This window comes from Physeter macrocephalus, chromosome 13 (genome assembly GCF_002837175.3).
Source record: "Physeter macrocephalus isolate SW-GA chromosome 13, ASM283717v5, whole genome shotgun sequence".
NCBI classification, from domain to species: domain Eukaryota; kingdom Metazoa; phylum Chordata; class Mammalia; order Artiodactyla; family Physeteridae; genus Physeter; species Physeter macrocephalus.
The window spans coordinates 72,177,477-72,200,129 of record NC_041226.1 but is presented as its reverse complement, the minus strand read 5'-3'; the positions used below and the strand labels follow the sequence as shown (position 1 = coordinate 72,200,129).

General features: G+C 38.6%; 1 protein-coding gene across 5 annotated transcripts in view; it reads left to right on the top strand.

The window, feature by feature from the left end:
* The window catches only part of FGF14 (fibroblast growth factor 14), a 662,452-nt gene extending 639,799 nt beyond the window's left edge, over window positions 1-22,653 (top strand). For 4 of the 5 annotated variants that reach the window (XM_024123179.2, XM_024123177.2, XM_028497736.2 and 1 more), the window contains 2 exons: window positions 16,278-16,476; window positions 19,730-21,802. In XM_024123179.2, the coding sequence (XP_023978947.1) occupies window positions 16,278-16,476; window positions 19,730-19,866 (336 nt within the window). In that variant the 3' untranslated portion in view covers window positions 19,867-21,802. Of the gene's footprint in view, window positions 1-16,277; window positions 16,477-19,729 lie in introns of all 5 variants that reach the window. The other variant, XM_024123178.2, reaches the window with a different exon arrangement.

Here is a 22,653-nt window from a genome sequence, read left to right as displayed (position 1 = left end):
AAACTTGATTTGGCAGGCCTGCTTTGGCCTGGGGACTGTAGTTTGCTCATCACTGATCTAGAGATTCCATTTTTGCTTCCCCATCCTGGGCATTCACATATTGTTCTTGAGCATTGCTAATACATATATCTTCCTTAATGCATAACTGCAAATTATTCGTACCATGGAATTTATTAAGACATTAATGGGAGAACCTATGCAGAGGCTGCAAATCTCTGCCCCTGGACTAAAATCCTCCTCTACTCTGAGTTAGTTATCTTTCTTTTTAATTTTGTAAATGAATAGACTTTATTCGTTTTTAGCAATTTTAGGTTTATAGAAAACTTGAGCAGAGAGTAAAGAGAGTTCCCATAAACCCCTTCCCCCCCGCAAAAGTTTCCCTTTTTATTAACATCTAGTGTTAGTGTGGTACAAATATTACAACTGATGAACGGGTATTGGTATACTGTTACTAACTAAAGTCCATAGTTTACATTAGTATTTACTCTTTGTAAATACTAATGGATATTGTATTATCCATTAGTATTTACAACTATTAGTATTACAACATCCTATGGATATTGACAAATGTAGGACATATACAACGACATGTACCACTACAGAATCATACAGATAATTTCACTGCCTTCACAGTCCTCTGTGCTCACTCCATAATTCTGCCTTTTCAGGAATGTCACAGAGTTGGAATCATGCACTATACAGCCTTTTCAGATTGGCTTCTTTTACTTAGTAATATGCATTTAAGATAACCCATGGCTTGATAATTTCTTTTTATCGCTGAATAATATTCCACTGCATGGATTTACCACAGTTTGTCTCTACATTCATCTATTGAAAGCCACCTTGGTTGCTCCCAATAGTTGGAAATTACAAATAAAGTGTATGCAGGTCTCTCTGAGGACGCAAATTTCACCTCATTTGGGTAGATAGCAAGGAACGTGATTGCTAGATCCCATGATAGGTTCTCTTTTTATTTTTTTTATTGATTGATTTATTTATTTTTTGGATGTGGACCATTGTCAACGTCTTTATGGAATTTGTTACTATATTGCTTCTGTTTCACGTTTTGGTTTTCTTGGCCGCGAGGCATGTGGGATCTTAGCGCTCCGACCAGGGATCCAACCCGCACCCCCTGCATTGGAAGGCGAAGTCTTAACCAGTGACGGCCAGGGAAGTCCCCGGTTATCTTTTAAAACACAGTCTCAGCACCTCATCCATTTTCTTGAAAATCTCTGGGGCTCATCTTTGCTGATCAGAAAGTCACAACCCCATGGCATGGCCAGTGTGGCTTGCTGTATCCCAGCTTCACGTCACCACACGGACCTTAGCTTCCAGCCGCGCTGGTCCAAGACTCCTACCTCAAGGGGCTTCTCGTAATTTCTAGAAGGCAGTTCTTTTCCTTCCAAGTGGGATGCTTTTTCTCTTTCTTCTTCACCTTCACAAACTCCGATTCACCTTTCAAAAGCAGTTATACTCCGATAAAGATGTTAAAAAAAAAAAACAAACCTATAGCTAAATAACATCATGTTTCAAAAGCTTGTCCCCTTCTCCTAGGCAGGAATAGCTATTCCGTCTTCTAGACTCTGCCTCTTATGTCTTCAGCACAGCATGGGAAGCTCCGTATTGTGATCGCTAACATAATATTAATCCCCTCTACTAAAAGGAAATTGAAACTCTTGAAAACACACACATACACACACACACACACAAGCTACTTAAGGGAAACAATTTAAATAAAACATTGTGGAAAATTACCCTCTAAATATTTGAAATAATGTTCTATAAAAGCACAGAAAGTACTATGTACACTTATGTTATACACGTAAGCTTTATTTTGCCCAAGAACACAGAACTGCAGTATTTGACCTTTCAAAAACAGCAATAAACACACACCAAATGTCATCCAGTTCCACAAGCAAAAAACCTACACACTTTGCTTGACACTCCTTCTCCCTTAGCTGCCAGGTACAATCACAGGGTACTGACTATTTGACTTCCTAAATATTTCCTCAGTCTGCACTTTTCTATCCACTCCACTCCACTGCCAAAGTCTTGCCTGGTATTGCATTAGACAGACCAGCATTCTTGCATCCAAACTGGCTCTCTTTTCCATTCTTCACACTTTAGCCAGAACGGTCTTTCCAAATGCCTACCTGATTGTGACATGCTCTGCATAAAAACTTTTATGTTTCTACGGAAAGACCTAAACTCTTAACGTTACTATCTAGTCTGGCACATGGTTAGCACACAGATCTCAACTCCTACTGCTGTCTCCTTCACACTCTGCATTCCAATTTTGGTTTTCTTTTTGTCCTTCAAATGGTCTGTCTCTGCTTCTGCCCCAGGGCCTTTGCACATGATGTTGCCCTCTCCAGGAATATTCTTCACCCCGCTCTAAGCCTAGTGAACTCATGCTGATGTTTTAGATCTCAGCTCCAATTTGAATGTTTTTCCGTACCAACTCAGGCTAGGTCAGACATGTTTGTTACGTGTTCTCATGGAAATCAATCCTTTTCTTGTAGGAACTTGTCTTATTTTGTAGTGATATGATCAGTAGTGTAAATAATTGTCTCCTCCCCTAGACTTTATGCCCCAAGAGTACCAACTATATCATTTTTGCTCATTGTGTATATCTCCAGATCAAGCACAGTCACTGGCAAGTATATAATGTCTAAAATTCATGCATTTATTTAACCGATAAACAATGGATAAATAAATGCATGAATTTTAGATATTATTAAGTATAGAATAATGGAAACATGTTTCCATGTGTTCACAGTATTCAAATTTATTATGTAATGTCTGGGACAGGATGTTTAGTATTTGTTTAGTATTATTTATAATTAATATAATTCTTTCCATTTCATAGTGTCACATTCGCAACCAACAACCTGAAAGTAAAACCATTTAATTCATTAATGCCTGTAAAATTTCATAATATAACATGAAAATAATTCAGTGGTAATTAGACAATTAAATCCATGGCAGAATTGAGCTTCATGGTGACAGCTTCACCTGGGTACAGTCATTTAGCCAATAGGCTGACGTTTTCCTCTCCCCAGTCACTCTTCTTCCCAGGAAGTGTTGCTACTGCCTCTTTTCTTACTTTCCTGACCTTTCTCTTCAGTGTTCCGTGTTTGTCCTTTTGTGTTAACCTTTGGAATTATCGAACAACTTGCAACCAGAATCTGGGAAGTCATGGCCAATGTGTTTCTAGCTAATAAAGCAAGATGATTTATTTGATATTCTGGGGGGAAAAATTAAACTTCTTACATTTGGTTCATATTTTCAACATTGTTATTATTAATAATTATTTGCCCAGTGGCAGCAATATGTACATAAAATATCACATGGATAGAAATAAAAACATCTTAATCCATTCCTTATGAGGACCTATGCTCTCAGAGATGTAAAATCATCATCTATGACATGGGATAACGCTATTCTTCTTCTTGAAGCATTTTTAACAGCATTATTAAATCAAACAAAATATATGTGAATGGCCTTTGAAAATCATAAAGCTCAATACAAATTAATATTATTCAATGAATATGGCGTTTTAGGAATATTGTAGAACCTACTTGTACTTCCTTCATTTTTCTGTGGAAGCTTGCATTTTATATGTTGGATAAACGGATAGTTTTGATCATCTGTTTGGTTTTGTTTTTGTTTATACAAATAAGTGGTTTTGACTGGGTACGTTTTAGGAAAAATCCACAATGCAAACACACACAAAAAAACTTTTATGGAAAGTTCTAACTTAAAGTGGAGCTTAAAGAAAAGAAAGTAGAAAAGGCTTTTAGATGCATGTAGAAATAGGCCAAAGGAGAGAAGCATGCAGAGCTGTAAAAATTGTTTTAAAACATAGTTCAAAGAGTTAGGCGGAAGAAAAAAACTGATGAAAACAAGCCCATGTTCACTCATAGAATTTGGCAAAGTGAAAGTCACAGTTAAATATTTGGCATTTTTATATTCAGTTTCTCAAGATAACACAGGCCAAAGCTTACAAGGAGATGAAAGAAAATGTTGATAAAGGAAGATACAGCAACCAGACTCAGTTTGGATAGGACACGGTAAAATACTGAATTGATCTGACTACAAAAACTAACAAACTTAATTTTTTTGCACAGCAAATTCTGCTCTTGTTTTGGCTAACAAAAAATTCTAGTGCAATATGAATTGAAAATGTTTGCTACTGTATGGATAATATCTTGGTCTAGTTAAACATGAAAGAGCTGAATATTTTCTGCAGCATTTGTTCCACTCAGGAAATCTTTGCTGCATCACCATTCCCCACTCATGCCATCACCACCACCATTAGTACCCTGACGCTACGAACCCAGGTTTTCTGGGTTTTTTTCCCCCAAAGCTTTAGAATCCCTTAATTATGCCCTCATTTCTTAAATGCTATCTCCCTTTATTTCTCCCTTCTATTTCTGGTATATGAAATGTCTGAGGGACCTAGACCAGGTAGAAGGTCACACCAGATCAAGTCCTAATCCAAACTCAACACTCAAGAGACATTAGGGAAATGGAATGCAATAGAAAATAAAATAAACACTAATATGGCTGATAATTTTAAGTAATTTATCCAGTGGATTTAAAATCTTTTCTACTCCTTCCTTGAGGGTCAGTCATTGGAGAAACTTTGTTCTGGAACTATTTTACTTCCCTTGCGGTTGCCCTGACTCTTGTCAAGCCACATTTCCCGTCTTTGATTCCCTTTTAGAATTATGTATACTAGGTTGACCAGGTATACCCAGTGAGGTCGAGCCGAGGTCAAAAACTCAGACAGCCTAGGATCCATTCCTGCTCTACCACTTACTAGCTATATAAATTCTCACCAAGATACTTAACTTCAGCATCATGCGTTGTTAAAAGGAATAAAATGAGGTAATTCGTGTAAAGCATTTAGCATTGTGACTGGCTTACATTAATAAAAAAATAATAATTGCTACTAATTCTCACTTTAGTTCTCCTTTAATTAGATTTATAGTCACATCCAACCCTGTATATAATAGAACGACGTTCCCTAGACTATTTGTGGTGAAGGATAGTATTTTTTAAAATTTTCCAATCTTTTGCAGAGGTATACTTTCAGAAAATATAATCAAATTAAGTTACTAGAAAATATTTTAAGTACAAAATAAAAGTCCAGAGTTTTTATTTTTATATTCAACAGTTAGTAAAAATATTTTGTTAAATTGCTATAGAAGTTTATAAGTGTTTTTGCTCCGTTTTGTACTTGTTTCATTGCAGACCAGAAATAAATAATTTGTAGATAGGTACCAGTTCGTGGATCATGCTTTAGGTATTACTATGATGTGGACTGTGCAATAGATTTTATTATTTACCTTTTGAATGAGGTAACCTCATTTCTAAGATGTTCAAATACTTACTGATATTATCATGGTTAGTGTATATATATATATATATATATATTTGGCTTTATGTAATATGTGTGCTGTAACAAAACTACACATCACTAACTGAATCTGAAAAATCCTTAAAATAAAGGATGAAGTAATGCCAACACTCTGACTTCGAGACAGTACTAATGTCCGATGACGCCTCTGAGTATTTCTCAGAGCAAGAAACTCTTCGCGTATTACAGTATGCATCTGCTATTATCACGACATTATTCACTCTGATTGCGCAGGAAATTATTAAAGAGTCATGGCAGCACTTCTCCTGGGTTTCATCACATACATCCAGTCTGATTCCTTTCACATAAAGCACTATCAGTTTTATGTTTTTCTTTTAGGCAAAGTTATATACAATTAACCCTACACACGTTGGAGAAGTCGTCTATTGAGGAGCTGATGTATGACAAAACACCAGAACACATTTGATCTAAGAGCTCAGTTTTTAATCACGAGACGACCCACCATGACATCCTCATCGCATTCCAAGCTTTCCCTGGGGAATGTAAGCCTGCAGTGAGTTAGAGGGATGGCTGGCCCCAGAGGGTAGCCAGCTCAGTTTCTGTTTTGTTCAGCGTTTCTTTAATTGATCAGTGAGGGGGAAAGGAACGTACAGCTTAGGTAAAGGGGAGAAGAGATTCATTTTGAGTACTCCTATGTATTCTTGTTTCTTGTTTTTTTTAAACTCTTTTAATAATATACTTTTTCCCCCTTAACTATTATATCCTAAGACATGTGACACTTTTGCCAAGATGACAGCATGTGTCGTTCATTACTGTTTTCCATCTGTGTTTGTTTTCATATGTAGTTAGATGTAGATAAAGAGCAGCTGTCTAAGGTACATATTTTCTGAGTTTTAACTGAATAATAATTCAGTTGAATTAATTATCTGTATCGGTTATCAATTCCTTAATGATACCATGTAGCAAACAATGAGTGCTGAAGCAGCCTATAACAGTTAAGTGTATTAATGCTTGTGCACCTAGAGTCATACGGAGATCGGCTAGGTGGCTCTGTAGATCTTGGTAGGACTTGATCACCTGTCTGGAAATAGACTAGTTTAGGTTGGGCAACGTGGCTGTGTTCCACGTGTGTCTCTTCTCCGGCAGGCTAGCCCAGGGGTGCTCTCAGGGCAGTGGATGAGGCTGAGAAGGCAAACCCACTTGTAAAAGTGCTTGTCAAGCCTCTGCCTTCTTCACCTTAGCTCACAGCGGCAAGACAAGTCACGCTACATATGCTATGAGAGCTTTGATCCAGGGAGGGTGAAGAATTCAGGCCATTTTTGCAACTGATCACATATCTTAAAAAGTGCATCTCTTCAATTGAATGATAAGTGAGTAGGAACAGTTAAATTACTCATCTTGATGAAAATAAATGTACTCGGGCAAGTTAGTTAAACCCTCTGGGCTCAGTTTCTTCATTTCTAAAATGGGGATAATAATAGAACCAATCTCACCGGATTATAGTGCGGAATAATTAGTTGATTAGGTAAATGTGTAGAACAGTGCTTGGTATAGGCGTATGCACAGTTTGCTGTTAGCTGTAGTTATTAACATTATTTTTATTACCATCATCTTCATCATTATTATTATTTTAAGGCATCACTGTTAAGCACTGACAAATTGTAAGAATGGTATGTGGTTGTATTAATACTTTCTTAAGCATATTTATTTTGTGATTTTTTGCTACTATTTATAGCACTGATACCATCTGTTCATGTTACAAGCATTATTATTTTAGGAATTATACGTGTCTGTATTCTAGAGAAAACAGATTTAACATTATAGAACTAGTTGGCACATGTTTTAATTATAATCTTAAAGCTTCTTATTTAAAGATATACTGCAAGTACTTTATATTTTTGCTTCCATTTCCTTGCTTTAATAAATTTTATACTAATCTTAAGATGGTAGAAAGCTTATGAATAATGCCAATTTATTTGATATTTACTAAAATTTTGTGATCATATATTGATATTAATTTGTTCTGTATGGTAACAGGAATATATACCAATGCTTCCCAAGCTCTCATATGCGTACGAATCACCTGGGGTCTTGTTAAAATGCAAATTTTGATTCTATAGGTCAGCTGTGGGGACTGGAAATCTGCATCTCTAACAACTTCCCAGGTGAGGAAGTTGCTATTGATCCCTGAATACCACGTTTTAAGTAGCAATGATATATTTAAGATGATATATATGTATGTATAATATATATAAAAATATATATATTTACATTAAATAAATAAAATAATTAAATTACTTAATATGAATCATTATAACAAATAAAAGTTCTTGCCACAATTGTTTAAAAGCATAATGTCATAAAAAGAAATTACATATTAGATATAATAAATTAAAATATAATATTTAGTAAATGAAATAATATATCTAAAGATATATATATCAAACATCTCTAAACGTCAAATAAGGTCTTTACTGGCAAAACAAAGCCTTCATTTACAATTTTGTTTCCCCAGAAACCAAGTAACAGCTTCTGGTCCTATAAATATAAGTACTTGTGGAGAACGTTTTGTTGGTGGGAATATACTCAAAATCACTGGGTCCTATAATCAAATAAAAGCTGCCTCTTAAACATGTAAAAAATTATACTTTTTTTCTCCCTGTGGGCATTAGTCACAGCCTCATATTGTACATATTTGATTATGTAGAATTTCAGATAAATAAAATGCATTAGTCAACTAAATTTTCTACTTTTGAGCCTTAACTACAAATTATTTTTTGTTTCAAAAAATATACCCTGAGAAAACCATAATTCAAAAAGAGTCATGTACCAAAATGTTCATTGCAGCTCTATTTACGATAGCCAGGACATGGAAGCAACCTAAGTGTCCATCAACAGAGGAATGGATAAAGAAGACGTGGTACATATATACAATGGAATATTACTCAGCCATAAAAAGAAATGAAACTGAGTTATTTGTAATGAGGTGGATAGACCTGGAGTCTGTCATACAGAGTGAAGTAAGTCAGAAGGAGAAAAACAAATACCGTATGCTAACACATATATATGGAATCTAAGAAAAAAAAATGTCATGAAGAGATTAGCTTTGTTGTAAAGGAGAAACTAACACACTATTGTAAAACAGTTATACTCCAATAAGGCTGTTAAAAAAAAAAAAATTCATGACTATAAAATCTTCCAAAAGGTCGGAATACTCTTCCCTTTATATGTAATCTTAAGAGTGTTCTGTATTTCTTTTATAAAAAACTGGGTAGCGTCAGAAGAGTATCATTAAAGGATATAATTAATTTTATTTTATTTATTTTTTAAATATTTATTTATTTATTTACTTGCTTGTTTATTTGTCTGTTTGTTTGCTTTGGCTGCGCTGGGTCCCAGTTGTAGCACGCAGGATCTTAGTTGTGGCATGCAGACTCATAGTTGTAGCATGAGAACTCTTAGTTGCAGCATTCATGTGGGATCCAGTTCCCTGACCAGGGATCAAACCCGGGCCCCCTGCATTGGGAGCGTGGAGTCTTAGCCACTGGACCACCAGGGAAGTCCCAGGATATAATTAATTTTAAAATTGTAGAAGATGAAGGAGATCAGTATAAATTTCTACTGACCTCAGGATAAACCTTGGTAGACTACATCTCCCAAAGGTAGAAAGGGAAGAAAAAGCTAACTGAGATACAGACATGTTAAATGGATCATTGAGATTTCCATCTAAAGATGTGTCTAATAAAGTTGAAACCTGTTAAGAGTAAATAACTACTACCCTGTTCATGATAACAATTAATATTTGAGTTGTACTTTTGGATTCCATTTATAGATTATAATATAGCTATAGTTTATAATTCAATTTATAATTTACAAATTATTTTTTGTAATGATTCGAACCACCCCTATTATCTTATTTGATATTTGCAAGAAACCTTTGTAATTTGTTGTTATTCTTCAAGTGCGAACTTGAAGTCTTAGGGACCCTCCCCCTCTCAGCTTAAGCCTGGGGAGAAATATTCATAAGAAGTCCAGGGTCAGGGCCATTATTAGGCTGTTGATGGGAGGGGACTGAGGTTTTGATGACTCTAGAATATAGAGATTAATAGAATATTAACAGCTATTATTTACTGTGCATTTATTATGTGCTATTTCCCACAATATGTCTAATATCATTTCTCTATTCTCTTTTTTTTAAATCTATTTTGGAATTGCCTTGTATTCCAATAAATGCTATAAATTTGTCTGGAATGCTTCTTTTTCTGTTTTCACTTCGAAACGGTGGTGGTGCTGGTACTAGGCAAACTTGTAGATATTAACCAAACATAATTTTCATGTAGTTGTAGATAAAAACAAAAGAGATGTAGTAACTAAATGGAATTTGTGGGCTACAACATAGCTAACTACTTGTACAGGAAGCCCAGGCTCATAACACACCGGAAGGGCTTTTCCAGGGATGAAACGCTGATGAAAATGCCGATTCAAATTGTATGCATTTGTATACATGAACATAAGTGCAATCCAAGCTGAATTTGGGAATATTTGAAACTAGATTAACAACCTTAGATCAGAGTTGGCGAAAGGACCATACAGTAAATACCACAGTTTTTGCAGGTCATACAGTCTCAACACCTCTCCTCTGCACTTTGTAGCATGAATTTGGCCTTGGATTGTAGTTTGCCGGCCACTGGGTTAGATTCTCAAGGTCACTGTTAGCTATTAGGTTATGATTATGCTGAATTATCTGGGTTTATGGCTTATTTATTGGTTACAAATTATGGAACATGGGTCCTCTATTTCCTCCACCCCCTCCTCTCACCCTGAACTGAGAAGCCCTGCTTGGTGCATGCAAATGGCCCATCACAGTATTTTCTTAAACAAAGACATTTCCCTCAGAAGAGAAATTCTGCTGCTACTGTTAAGATAATAAGTACACCACAGATGGTCCTTTCATTTCAAAACAACCACAACATAAAAGGGGATATGAAATTTTTGTTTAATTGTTGTGTTTTTCTATCCTGTTATTTGATGATTTAGTTTGGCAAAGTTACAAACTAATATTTAAGCTTCTGCTGGGACTCAACTGCTGTTGATTTCTGTTGTGATGGTGTTGGTGGCTCTAAATATAGGCTGGGCAAGAAGAGAAAAGGACACATCAAACTCCTTATCTATTTCATTTTGGCAGTTTCAAAGAGTTTATATTTGAGCTTAAATGTAAATAAGCCTTCTCATATTATCACTGCCAGTTTTAGAATGTTTCACTGGCACAGTCGTGGTATGGCTCAAATAGATAAATACCATCAGTTAGGTTAGGGCTGCGTTGATAAGCCACCTGGGGTTCCTTCTTTCTTCTTTTTTTTTTTTTTTTTTTTCCCCCCCCGGTACGCGGGCCTCTCTCTGTTGTGGCCTCTCCCGCTGTGGCCTCTCCCGTCGCGGAGCACAGGCTCCGGACGCGCAGGCTCAGCGGCCATGGTTCACGGGCCCAGCCGCTCCGCGCGGCATGTGGGATCTTCCCGGACCGGGGCAAGAACCCGCGCCCCCCGCATCGGCAGGCGGGCTCTCAACCACTGCGCCACCACGGAAGCCCCAGATCTAAGGTTTTTATTTTCCCATGAGAACCGTCATGCTTTACTGCCATTCTGTCCATGCCCTCAGCTCTGACCCTGAGTAAGGGGCATTTATCCTCACATGGTGCTGTGCTGGGCTGCAGCCTGCAGGCCTGCAAGCCCTGTACTTGCTCAGCTTCTAGACCTAGGAAAGAGCCGGGAGTCAGTGATAGAGAAATCAATGGTTTAATGGACAGGGGGAATCTTACACCTCTGAAGCAAGATCCTGGAGCGACACCCCATGCTGTTTGGCAGATGGCAGGTAGGAAGGGCAGCAGTCTTTGCCCCCTGGGGGGAGGGGGAGGTTACCAGTTATAGGGGGAATTGACATTCGGTTGGCTCATCTGTTCCCGGGGAAACTAGCAGAGGGGCATGCCCCTCCCCGCCCCTTTGATAAGCTATCAGGGCGGAGCTGTTCTGACCTAAAGATTAGAACAGTCCCTAGCTGGGACAGGGGCAAGTATGTAGGAAGGTCAATCAGGTGAGTAGGGTGTAGGTGAAGCAGGCCCTGGTCCAGTGGGGAATGTCCTGAGAGCAGGAAAGCAGCCATCTTGGGGGGCCTGATCACAGAGGCTAGATGCTCTGATGACGCCAGCCTGCTTCACTCTCGTATCTGCCTGGTCGGTATAGGCATTTGAGTTTGTGGCTCCAGCCACAAACCTGATCTCTGGGGATCTCATCAATTACAATTTTTTTCCAATCCTCCTATTGACCTGATCTCTGGGGATCTCATCAATTACAATTTTTTTCCAATCCTACCTATGGGACTAGTCACTCCATCTATCCCTCTAAAGGATATTGTAGGATTCAAACACAAAACTATGACTCTATTAATTGTACAGTTACTATCAAGAGCATTTTTGCTTGGGTTATGTGTGTTATGTTTTCTTTATTTGGTCAAAGTCACTTTTTCCTTGCAAGGAAATGCCTTGTAGAAGTTAGTGCCAAGAAAAAGAAACGATTTTCTTTCTCTAATAATTTGTATTACATAAAGCCTTTCTCTCTTTGTCTCAGCTACCAGGAAGTTCAGAACTCAATTTAATAATGTGTCATAATTCTGGTGGTATTTCTCTCCTTATTTTATGCGCCCCTGATTATTAAAGTAATACTAATTAGTCACATGAATACACAACTGCACACGTCCTACAAACAGTGTTCAAGTCCATTTTGCAGGAGATTTTGGGCTTCAGCACATCAGTATATAATAAGTGTTACTAACTTCTCAAACCATCCTCCACAAAGACAACAGAATATAAAACACTAATCAGACTACATCATCATTCCCTTGCTTATTCAAGAACTCTGCATATCCACCTCTTGCTTACAATAAGAAGTCTAACCTGTTTATCAGAGTGCCCAAGACCCTTTATTGCATTTCTCTAACCTAGCACGTCATCCTGCATTTCGGCCCTCACAGAGTCCCAGTAACGGACTAATGATAGTTTTCCAAATGTACCACGGCATTGCCCACATCTTGTCCTTCACAGTACCATTTACCCCACCTATAGTTCTCTAGGAAGGTAAGTTTACCACAGCAAATATTGCATTGTACTAGCATTTTGTTTTGTTTTGTTTTGTTTTGCGGTACGCGGGCCTCTCACTGCCGTGGCCTCTCCCTTTGCGGAGCACAGGCTCCGGACGCGCAGGCTCAGCGGCCGTGGCTCACGGGCCCAGCCGCTCCGCGGCACGTGGGATCTTCTCGGACCGGGGCGCGAACCCGCGTCCCCTGCATCGACAGGCGGACTCTCAACCACTGCGCCACCAGGGAAGCCCTGTACTAGCAATTTTAAGCACAAAAATTTTAATAAAATTCTTCCAGGAAGAATCCTGTTCATTTTGTATATGTTCGTTTTGGTACATCTGAGGCTGAGCCCAACAGTTCATACAGAATTGTCCTCACTGACTAATCATTTAACTAAATTTTGGTTTGCAGAACTGTTGATAGAACTGAAATAACTGATACAGGGTTATTTTTGACTATAAGTAATGGGAAACCTTTTTAGAATAAGTTTTGAGTGCTTACTATACGCCAGGTCCTCTTCTAAATATGTAACGCGTATTGATTCACGCAATTCTCCCAACCACCGTATTATCCTGTGATTTTTGTACCCATTTTAGAGATGAGGAAACTGAAGCCCAGGGATTAAGTAATTTTCCCAAGGACTCACAGCCAGGAGGGAGCGGGGTCAGGGTTGACCCCAGGAGGTCTGTTTCCACAGATGACATTCATAGTCACCCTGTCTCCCATTTGCAGATTGAAACTATATTTGTCCCTTATGACAGCAAATAAGTAGTAACCAATCTCAACTTTCATTAGTCCTACCAGTTCTCATGAGAATGATGGGATTATTTTGAACTCCAATATTTCATGAGCAGATCGTATTCTCAAAATGTCTAGAGAAGTCTAGCAAAAAGCATTAGACAATAGTAACTTTGAATGTAGTGTGTATGCATGTAAGTATGTGTATGCACCTTAATTATTTAACCAAGAATAAAGAAGGGTGAAAAAGTACCAGCCAGTCTCCACCATCACAATCACCTGAAGGCAGTGGCTCTCACTGTGGAAGACAGAATCACCTCCCTATGAAGTTACTGGCACAGCTTGTAGAAAGGGGATGTGTTATTGACTTCCTTGGCGTCTTAAGATGCAAACATTTGATTTAAAAAGACTTAGTGACAGAGACATACCTAATGACTTCTTCCACATCAAGGGTCTTCATTCTCATTCATATTCAACTTAGTCAATTTAGAGTAGAGACAATACACTTCTAATTGCTGATGGTAAGGCAAGCAGCGTCCTCCATGTTTCGTGCATTATGGCGGTGGGGATCAGTTGAATATAAGGAAGGGTTGATCACCCTATGGACCTGCATTTCCAAAGCTGGAGGCCTTCCTGTCTCGAGATTAAGGTCAGTCTTCAGTGGTCCTCTTAATAAGGTAAGGCTCTGGGCAGAGACCTGATATCTTAGTCAGCAGGTGCCAGCTCCTTTCCCCACTGAATGACTTACTGGGTCAGCCTTTACCATACCCACTCCCAGTTGATTCTAAGACCGGTTTTAACTAGTATTAATAAATAATATGCTTAGCTGCCTTGGCCTGTCTCAATAAAAAGACAAAGGACATGCCAAAGTCTAATCTGTTTGTCCTAAAAGGTGCACGTTCAACCGATATCTTATATTTATTAGTCTTAGAGCATTCCATTTTATTTTCCTCACCACAAATGTATGAATACAGACCCTTTTATCAGTCTTTCCTCTCAAGTAGGGCCTGGAGACTGACTCATCGAGGCTATCATTTATTAGTCAGAGAACTAATAGGAGGATATTTGGAGAAATAAAACTTTGCAGAAGACCGGAATATTTATTTGGATGGTATCTAATTCAAACCTGAGGTAGCGTCATCTCGAAGAAATAAAGGTCTACATAAATTCCTCTGGGAGGGGGCTAAACCTGTCTTCTGGCTGTTTTAATCTCATCAAATTAATCACTGGAGCTATCATCTTTGTCATAAAAAGCACCTGCCATTAACAAAACCTGTTCCCCTTGGAAAACAATTTAACTTTCAGTGCATTAAAGTTATGGGGCACTCTGACTAAATTGTATCCTGCAAGAGGCACCACTTGATAATTAACACTCTCATGGGAAATACTGAAAGAACGTTTCTACAGACAATAATGTCACATTCCGTATTATGGCTAGCATAACTTTAACTCTTAAAGGTTTTATATTTTTAGACCCTAAAGGATATGTTTTTCAGAATGTGTATAGAAAATAACTTTTTTAAAAGAAAAACAAAAGTTACTATTTTCTGTAGTCATAGAAATCTATTAAGGTGAAAAAAAATTTAACTACCTGATATTTTTAAAAAGATAATGACAATAAAGCTCTGTTTTGCATCCGTATTTCATAAATATGGACGAGCACAGTGTTGAGCCTATTTAAAATAGCCACAAAAACTGGTTAAGTGACTTCCATGGTCTGTAACTAGGAAGGCTGAATTTTAAAATTATTTTTCACAGAGGTCTATCTGAAATGCCTTTGTAGGTTAAATTTTAGAAGTATGTAAAACTCATCTATGAATATTTGTGTTATTAATGATAATCATAAAGTAGCAAGCTTTGTGTTATTCATCAATCAATATAGATAATGGCTTTGAGAGTCATGTTAACTCATTGTATGCTTTCCAAATTTGTTTTTTTTTGGCTGCGTTGGGTCTTCGTTGCTGCGCTCGGACTTTCTCTAGTTGCAGCGAGTGGAGTCTTCTCTTTGCTGCGGTGTTCGGCCTTCTTATTGCAACGGCTTCTCCTGTTGCAGAGCACGGGCTCTAGGCGCGCGGGCTTCAGTAGTTGTGGCACGTGGGCTTCAGTAGTTGTGGCACGCGGGCTTCAGTAGTTGTGGCTCACAGGCTCTAGAGCGCAGGCTCGGTAGTTGCAGCACACGGCCTTAGTTGCTCCACGGCATGTGGGATCTTCCCGGACCAGGGATCAAACCCACGTCCCCTGCATTGGCAGGCGGATTCTTAACCACTGCGCCACCAGGGAAGCCCTCCAAAAATTTTATTCAGGGCAGCTGTTGATGATTCTCTTCAAGAGTTCCAGGGGGACTCTGAACCATGGATTAGGTCGTGATTTTCAGCTCCTGTCACTATGACCAGCTAACATGACACCTGGCCTCTGCTCCAGGGGCTAGTTTGTATGCCAGCTGATTGTCAGGGGCTTAGTTTGAGGTGTCAGCTTGTCTCTTTGTAGGGAAAATGTATCACCCTGTAATATCAGTGACCTAGTGAACAACTGCAACAGGGTATCATGTAATTATTCCTATGGAAATATTGAAAATAGGCTATACCTTACACGTATATTTCATTTTGTTTAGTTTGTTGTGAATACAGGATGCTACTTTATCCTGTTGTTTCTGTTTATACTCTGGTTGAATTGTATTCTGTTCAACTGAAATTATTTTGAGTTTGCTCCTGTATTCTAATTTCTAATTAAAGGACATCCATACTTTTGCCTACACACACACACACACACACACACACACACACACACACACACATATGTATATGTGTGTGTGTGTATATATATATTCCCCAAAGTAGCAACTTCTTCTCTATTCATCGTATGTTGATAAATGTATATGGACAATTAATACCTGCAGGAAGAGGTACATCTGGCCATCCCTGCCCAAGGGCTGACTCGTTGGCCATCGTGGGCAAGTTTATGGAAGAAGGAAGAGGAAGCTCCCATTCCTTCCTCTAACTTTCATTTCTTCCTTTTCTCTCAACAGGAACTTTTTACCCCTGAATGCAAGTTTAAAGAATCTGTTTTTGAAAACTATTATGTAATCTACTCATCGATGCTGTACAGACAACAGGAATCTGGTAGAGCCTGGTTTTTGGGATTGAACAAGGAAGGGCAAGTTATGAAAGGAAACAGAGTAAAGAAAACCAAGGCAGCAGCTCATTTTCTACCCAAGCCATTGGAAGGTGAGTGTTATGGGTGTTTTATCCTTATCAGATTTATCACACATTTATCTTTCACACTGATGACTCTACCATGGCCACAAGGAGCCCTCATGGAACGCTGGAAATGTTCTTTATCTTGATCTCAGTGGTGATCCACGGGTGTCTACATAAGCTGTGCATCTAAGATTTGTACACTTTACTGTATATATGTGTATGTGTGTATATTATGTGTATATATATATATATATACATACTCATATATTCCATTATTTTAAATATGTCCGTACTCATTTCTCATGTCTCAGATCCTCACTACCCCAACCTCTCTAGCCCCTAAATAATTTTAATTAATTAATTAATTTAAGAAATTTAAAATCTGCGATGACATTATAAAGCTGTGACTATGACAATAGCTATACTAGAAAAACTAAGCTTTAAGTATTATGGAATGTTTGAGTATTTCCCCATTTTGCTATCATCTAGCTGAAAGTAACCACATATGTGTGAATTAGTGTAATTACAGGAAATATAAAGAGTTAATAAGTTGGCCTTTAAAGAACTTGTTGATATTAGATATCTCCCCTCCAAACTGCGTAATTGTTTAGTAAATTCAAATGCGGCTTGACCTTCTTTTACACTCAGCTGTAAACAACAAAGCCTTCAGATTTACTTTGATTGGATTTCTGGAGAGGAGGCTACAAAATTTTAGTTAATCAGAAACATCTGCACATTTCTCATTAGGGATTCTACCGAAGTGTCATTTTATCTATGTAACATTTGTTTGGGAACTACCAAAAGAAATTGATATTGAGGCTTTTCAAAAGTGTTTTCTATTCAAATGTTTTGTTTACCTTTTGCAGAAAATCAGACCTGCAATAACTAAGTAAACGTTTGAAGCCAGCTTACACGGTTCGATTTTTCTTTTTGTTTCTTATTCCTACAGGAAAGCATTAGCCATCAAGAGAAATGCATACTGGTTTCATAATCCATATCGTCTTTATAGGAATAAGATAATTTGAAATATTGGAAGTTAATTATTAATTATCTGTGGATATATAATTCAGCTTTCAGTTTGCCTAAGTTTGGAAAACCAGTCTTGTTGGTTAATACCATCTTTATAATTTCAGTGATATTGACTATCACTCTTAACTAAATTTGCCTCTACAACGAGTCATTGAAACGCAAACAATTAGCCACCAGGGCCTATGTAGGAAAGGAAAAATGATTCCAGTCTGAAATATGAGTGAATTATTCTCATTCCATGACAGATCATGAGGAAAATGAGAATAAAAATAAGAAATTAGAGGGTTTCTCTGTTCTTCCAAAATAACGTATCCATGATTTGGCTTTACCACTTCAAGTGAACTTTGAGACCATCAGATATTCAAATGCGAGTGAAAAAAATTTAAAAACTAAGTCCATAGCAACTCTACAAAAATCAGGCAAAGTCTGGAAACCAGCTATTTAGTATATCCAGCAGGAAATATCTGAGACCCTAAAGATATGAGGTAATAATATCACTCTGCATTTTGTTAATACACTGAACTGTTGTGTGTATATGTGTTTGTTGTGTGTTTATGTATACATGAAGAGAGAAATAGAATTTTCAAAAAACTAGCAGACAGAAGTACTCTAAAGACAATTAAGGAGGTATTATAAAGACAGGTTATCACATAGTGTAATTGATAAGGAAAATTAATTTCAAACTTTCAAAACCCATACAGGATGTAAATTATATCATTGGAATTGTTAGGGCAAATGAGATTCTTGATGAATTATTGATGCTCTGGGACATCCATATTTCTTACACAACTTCACTGCGTAGACCATCAAGATTAGCACTCTGATGCTGTTGTCCCCTAACGAAATGACTAGTGGGAGTGAGGGACTGGAAAGTGTGTCGAGGATATGGATTAATCTCTTAATCCTTTTCACTTGCTAAGTCCTTTATTATAGGTCTGATACACACGCGCTTTCAAGTCTGTGTGCTGCTGAAAGATCTCACGATGCTTTTGCAAAAGTTGAAATCCTACCACCTTGAACATGGAGAATGCATATAGTGGTTCATCCTAACGAAGCTTAAGTTCTCTTTATAAAATATAGGCTTTCAAAACCCTAAAAAGCAGGTTGGGCAGCTGTAATTCGCTTGTCTTTCTGATGGCAGATGATTTTAACTCAGTTTTCCCCAAGCATCAGTCACCCTGAAATCTCCTTTCCCAGGATTCCCTGGAGTCATTTTCAAAAAAGCCACATGGGGCTTCCCTGGTGGCGCAGTGGTTGAGAGTCCGCCTGCCGATGCAGGGGACGCGGGTTCGTGCCCCGGTCCGGGAAGATCCCACGTGCCGCGGAGCGGCTGGGCCCGTGAGCCGTGGCCGCTGCGCCTGCGTGTCCGGAGCCTGTGCTCCGCAACGGGAGGGGCCGCAGCAGTGAGAGGCCCGCGTACCGCAAAAAAAAAAAAACCCAAAAAACCACATGAACTATTGTGATTAATTATGTCACCAGATCAATTCCCCAGAGCTTCCTCAGACGTCATTCCCACTTGCCCTCTTGCCATTCTGTACTTCTGCCTTATATGACAACAATTACAGATTTTCATGATTATACCTGACAATGAGGCATAAAAAAATATAAAACACTCCACACTTGCCTTCAGTTATTTAAGGGTCTCTTTGCATGATTTCGGGAGAGGAAATCTAAACAATGATCTCCAGAAGACCCTGGCTTAAGGAAAGTGAGTTGTTTGTATTGCTTTTACGGCTTTGAAGCTGACAGTAGTGTGATTATGTTGCCTTTGAAGCACTTGAGAGAAAAATTATTTAATGGCCTAGGGGGTAAATACCTGGAATGGAAAAGATGACTGGAATGAGTTCTACGTGTGGACAGCGTGCAGTGGAAGGAAAGTCTTTTTCTTGCTGAACAGAGAGAATTAGGTTGAATGCTTGCCGTTCTCACATAGTTCCTGTGTGTGTGTGTGTGTGTGTGTGTGTGTGTGTGTGTGTGTGTGTGTGTGGCCACATCCCCCATTTAAACCTTCTCTCCTACTAGACAAAAATGCAGGTGCCTCTAGGTGCGTATTTTGGATACACAAACCAGAAAATGCAAAGGAAGTAATATTTTCTGTTTGGGGGCTGGATTTTACTGCTTTAAAACAGGAATTCCCTCTTGATGGGGTTACTTGACTTCAGGGAAAACGGCACTGGGGCCAACAGCTGAGGTCTGTGCTTGAAGCTAACCAGGTAACGTCTCCTTTTCCTCCTGCCCTCCCTGTCACTAGTTGCCATGTACCGAGAACCATCTTTGCATGACGTCGGAGAAACGGTCCCAAAAGCCGGGGTGACGCCGAGTAAAAGCACAAGCGCGTCTGCCATCATGAATGGAGGCAAACCAGTCAACAAAAGTAAGACGACATAGCCAGATCCTCGCAGGTGTTGTGACTGACTCGCCCTGAGCACCGTTGAGTGATTTATCCTGGCCACACCCTCCTGTTCCGGGGCCCAGGAGCAGCTGGCAGTAAGCAGACGCTTGCTCCCCGCTGGCTCGGACTTCTTGGTTGCAAGTGGCTAAATCTCAACGTGTTGTGCCCTCACAACAAGAAGACACCTGGATAACCAGCTCAACTCAGACCATGGAATGCCCTACCAGATATGGAATGCCTTTTTAATATCTTTTCTGTGACTGTGACACTTCACGTGAATGACCTACTTCACAAGTCCACTCGATACCTTGCCTGCTGACAGCTACCCATATTCCTTTTTGAGTCCCGTTTCGGCGAATTCCATGTGTTTAAGTTCGATTTTGTAGCACACAGATACTCTTGAGTAATTTCTAGTTAGATGCTGTAAACCTGTGCTATTATGGAGTTCTCTTCTTCCCGTTTTTACAGGGCTGCTGGCTCCACTGTCTGTGACCTTTTGCAGGGATTGTGTTCCTCTCGATCTTAACTGTCGTGGTTGGCTTAGTTGGGAGAGCGATCAGGGAAACAGAAAGCCTTCCAAACCTATTATGACACATTGCATCTATAAAGATTAAGAGTGTTGTCTCTGGCTCACACTACTGATGAAACACACATATACGCTCTGTCCAGTGGCAGATACTGTGCTCCTGAGGCCGCGTGGCTGGGCTGAGAAACGGGGTCAAACGCAGTCATGGGAAGCGCTCTATGATCTGGGTTTGACATCCCCCTTAGTCTCTTTGTGTGTGTGTGTGTTTTATACATATCACAAGCTTACTGGTAATGGTAACATTTGCCTTGCCCAGCGAGCAAGACCCACTGGTTTTTGAGAAAGTGGGTCCAAAGAACTCTGTAGGCCTTGTAGGCCTGATTAAGGTTCATTTTCATCTATGAATCCTCATTATTTGGAAAAAAGGAAAAAAAAAATCAATAATTACAACCTACAAGAATTGCGCTACCTAAATCCATTTCAGATAGAATCCCTCCTGTTTTTAATGAACCAAACTTAATGCCATCCCCGGTTTGGGCTGCATTCCACTCATACTCAGCAGAGCACGGGCAAGGCGGCTGTTGTGTTCTTTTCTGCAGCAGCAATGCAAACGTTAGTTATAAATTAGACTTTAATATTTTTGGTGTTTAACAAGTTTTTAAACTGGACATATTAGGAAAAAAATATTTTTTTTAGCTCAGCATGCTGAGTCAGGTACTGTGTAATTCACCAGTCCATACCTCTGACTCAGCTTCTCGGGCCCCTGTGGCCCAATGGCTGAGTTAGAGGTGCCTTGCCATGATCTCAGAATGCAGTCTGTTGAATTATTCTAGATTAAAACTAAAGGCAAACCAACACGTTCAAACATCAGGTTTTCGGTCCATCCGATTTTTTTTTTTTGCTTTTCTTTGATTTTGCTTTCTTAACTTCCTTTGGAATTTAATACTGCTGAATTCTGAGCTTAGGGAAGACAAAGACTAAGAAAGTCCATGAATAGTTGACTCCACAGTGAAGAAACCATGCCAAATGTTCAATATTGGGTATAAAGAGTTTCAAAATGTTTGATACTAAACTGTTTGGAAATATATTTGTTAACTCTGTGTATACTTAATAAATTTCAATGTTTTCTCCTCAGAAGAGTTAACTGAGACCAAACTGAACCTCATTTATAGAAAACTATACATGGGATCAATGTACTGGCCTCTTGTTATTATTTCCATGTGGAAGGATGACCCAGTCGCCATTTTCTCCCATCTGCACTGTATTTACTGGGAAATTATTTTGTCACTGCTTTCCTAAGTCTCCATGACAGCCCTTGCCCAGCATCAAAAAATTTTGGCCTGCTTAGCTGATTAAAGATTTACTATCAATTTAACTGTTTATGCTTACTTCATTTTCGTATTGAATTCCACTTTAATAAATAAAAAGTTAGCATAATGTTTGAGTAGATTCATTGTCGATAGTGCTAAAGTACAAATACAACAAAATGACTCTTTTGACCTCTCTTGATTTCTTGTTACACCATTTTAAAGCCTATTATTTTTAACAGGCTAAGTTAAAATACATTAGATGAATTTCATTAACCAATTGTTTAGGGAAGACATATACTCCATAATATGTGGCAACTTGAAATTCCAATTAGATGGACTTACCCTACTGTGCACAGGCACACACACACATCAAACAACCCCACCTATATGTTTTTGGTAATCAGCCCTACTTGCTGGTTTCTTTTTCCCCTGTAAGCTTGTTTATTGGTTAAAATTATGACAAGATTTATTTTTGTAGGTGACTGAGATTTCAGTAAATGTGTATCTCTGTTTTGTTTTTGACATGAGTTATCTATAAGGGCATTTATCCCTATGAATGGATGTCAAAATACTTTCTTCTAATATATGTTTAGACGTATTGCAGAGGGGTCCTTGTTATTTGTGATTTAGTTAGATCATTTCCTCTGTGTCTGGTCTGACCTGTTGCATGGAACGAGGACAGCACTGATGAACTGCATGTTGTAGGACCTGTGTATCAAGAACCATTGGTGTGTATTAATCTACATACAAAGAGTTTGTCTGCATTGTACAGTTTCTGTGTTGAATATCATTTGTTGTATTCATAAATACAACATATTGAATAAAATATTTATATGACGGCATATTCAAAAACATTGAACAACTTTATGTAGTGAAATGGCATTGCATCACCCACAGATATAGAGAAATGTCATGTAAATAAGTTTGGTAAACTCATTTTCCCCCTT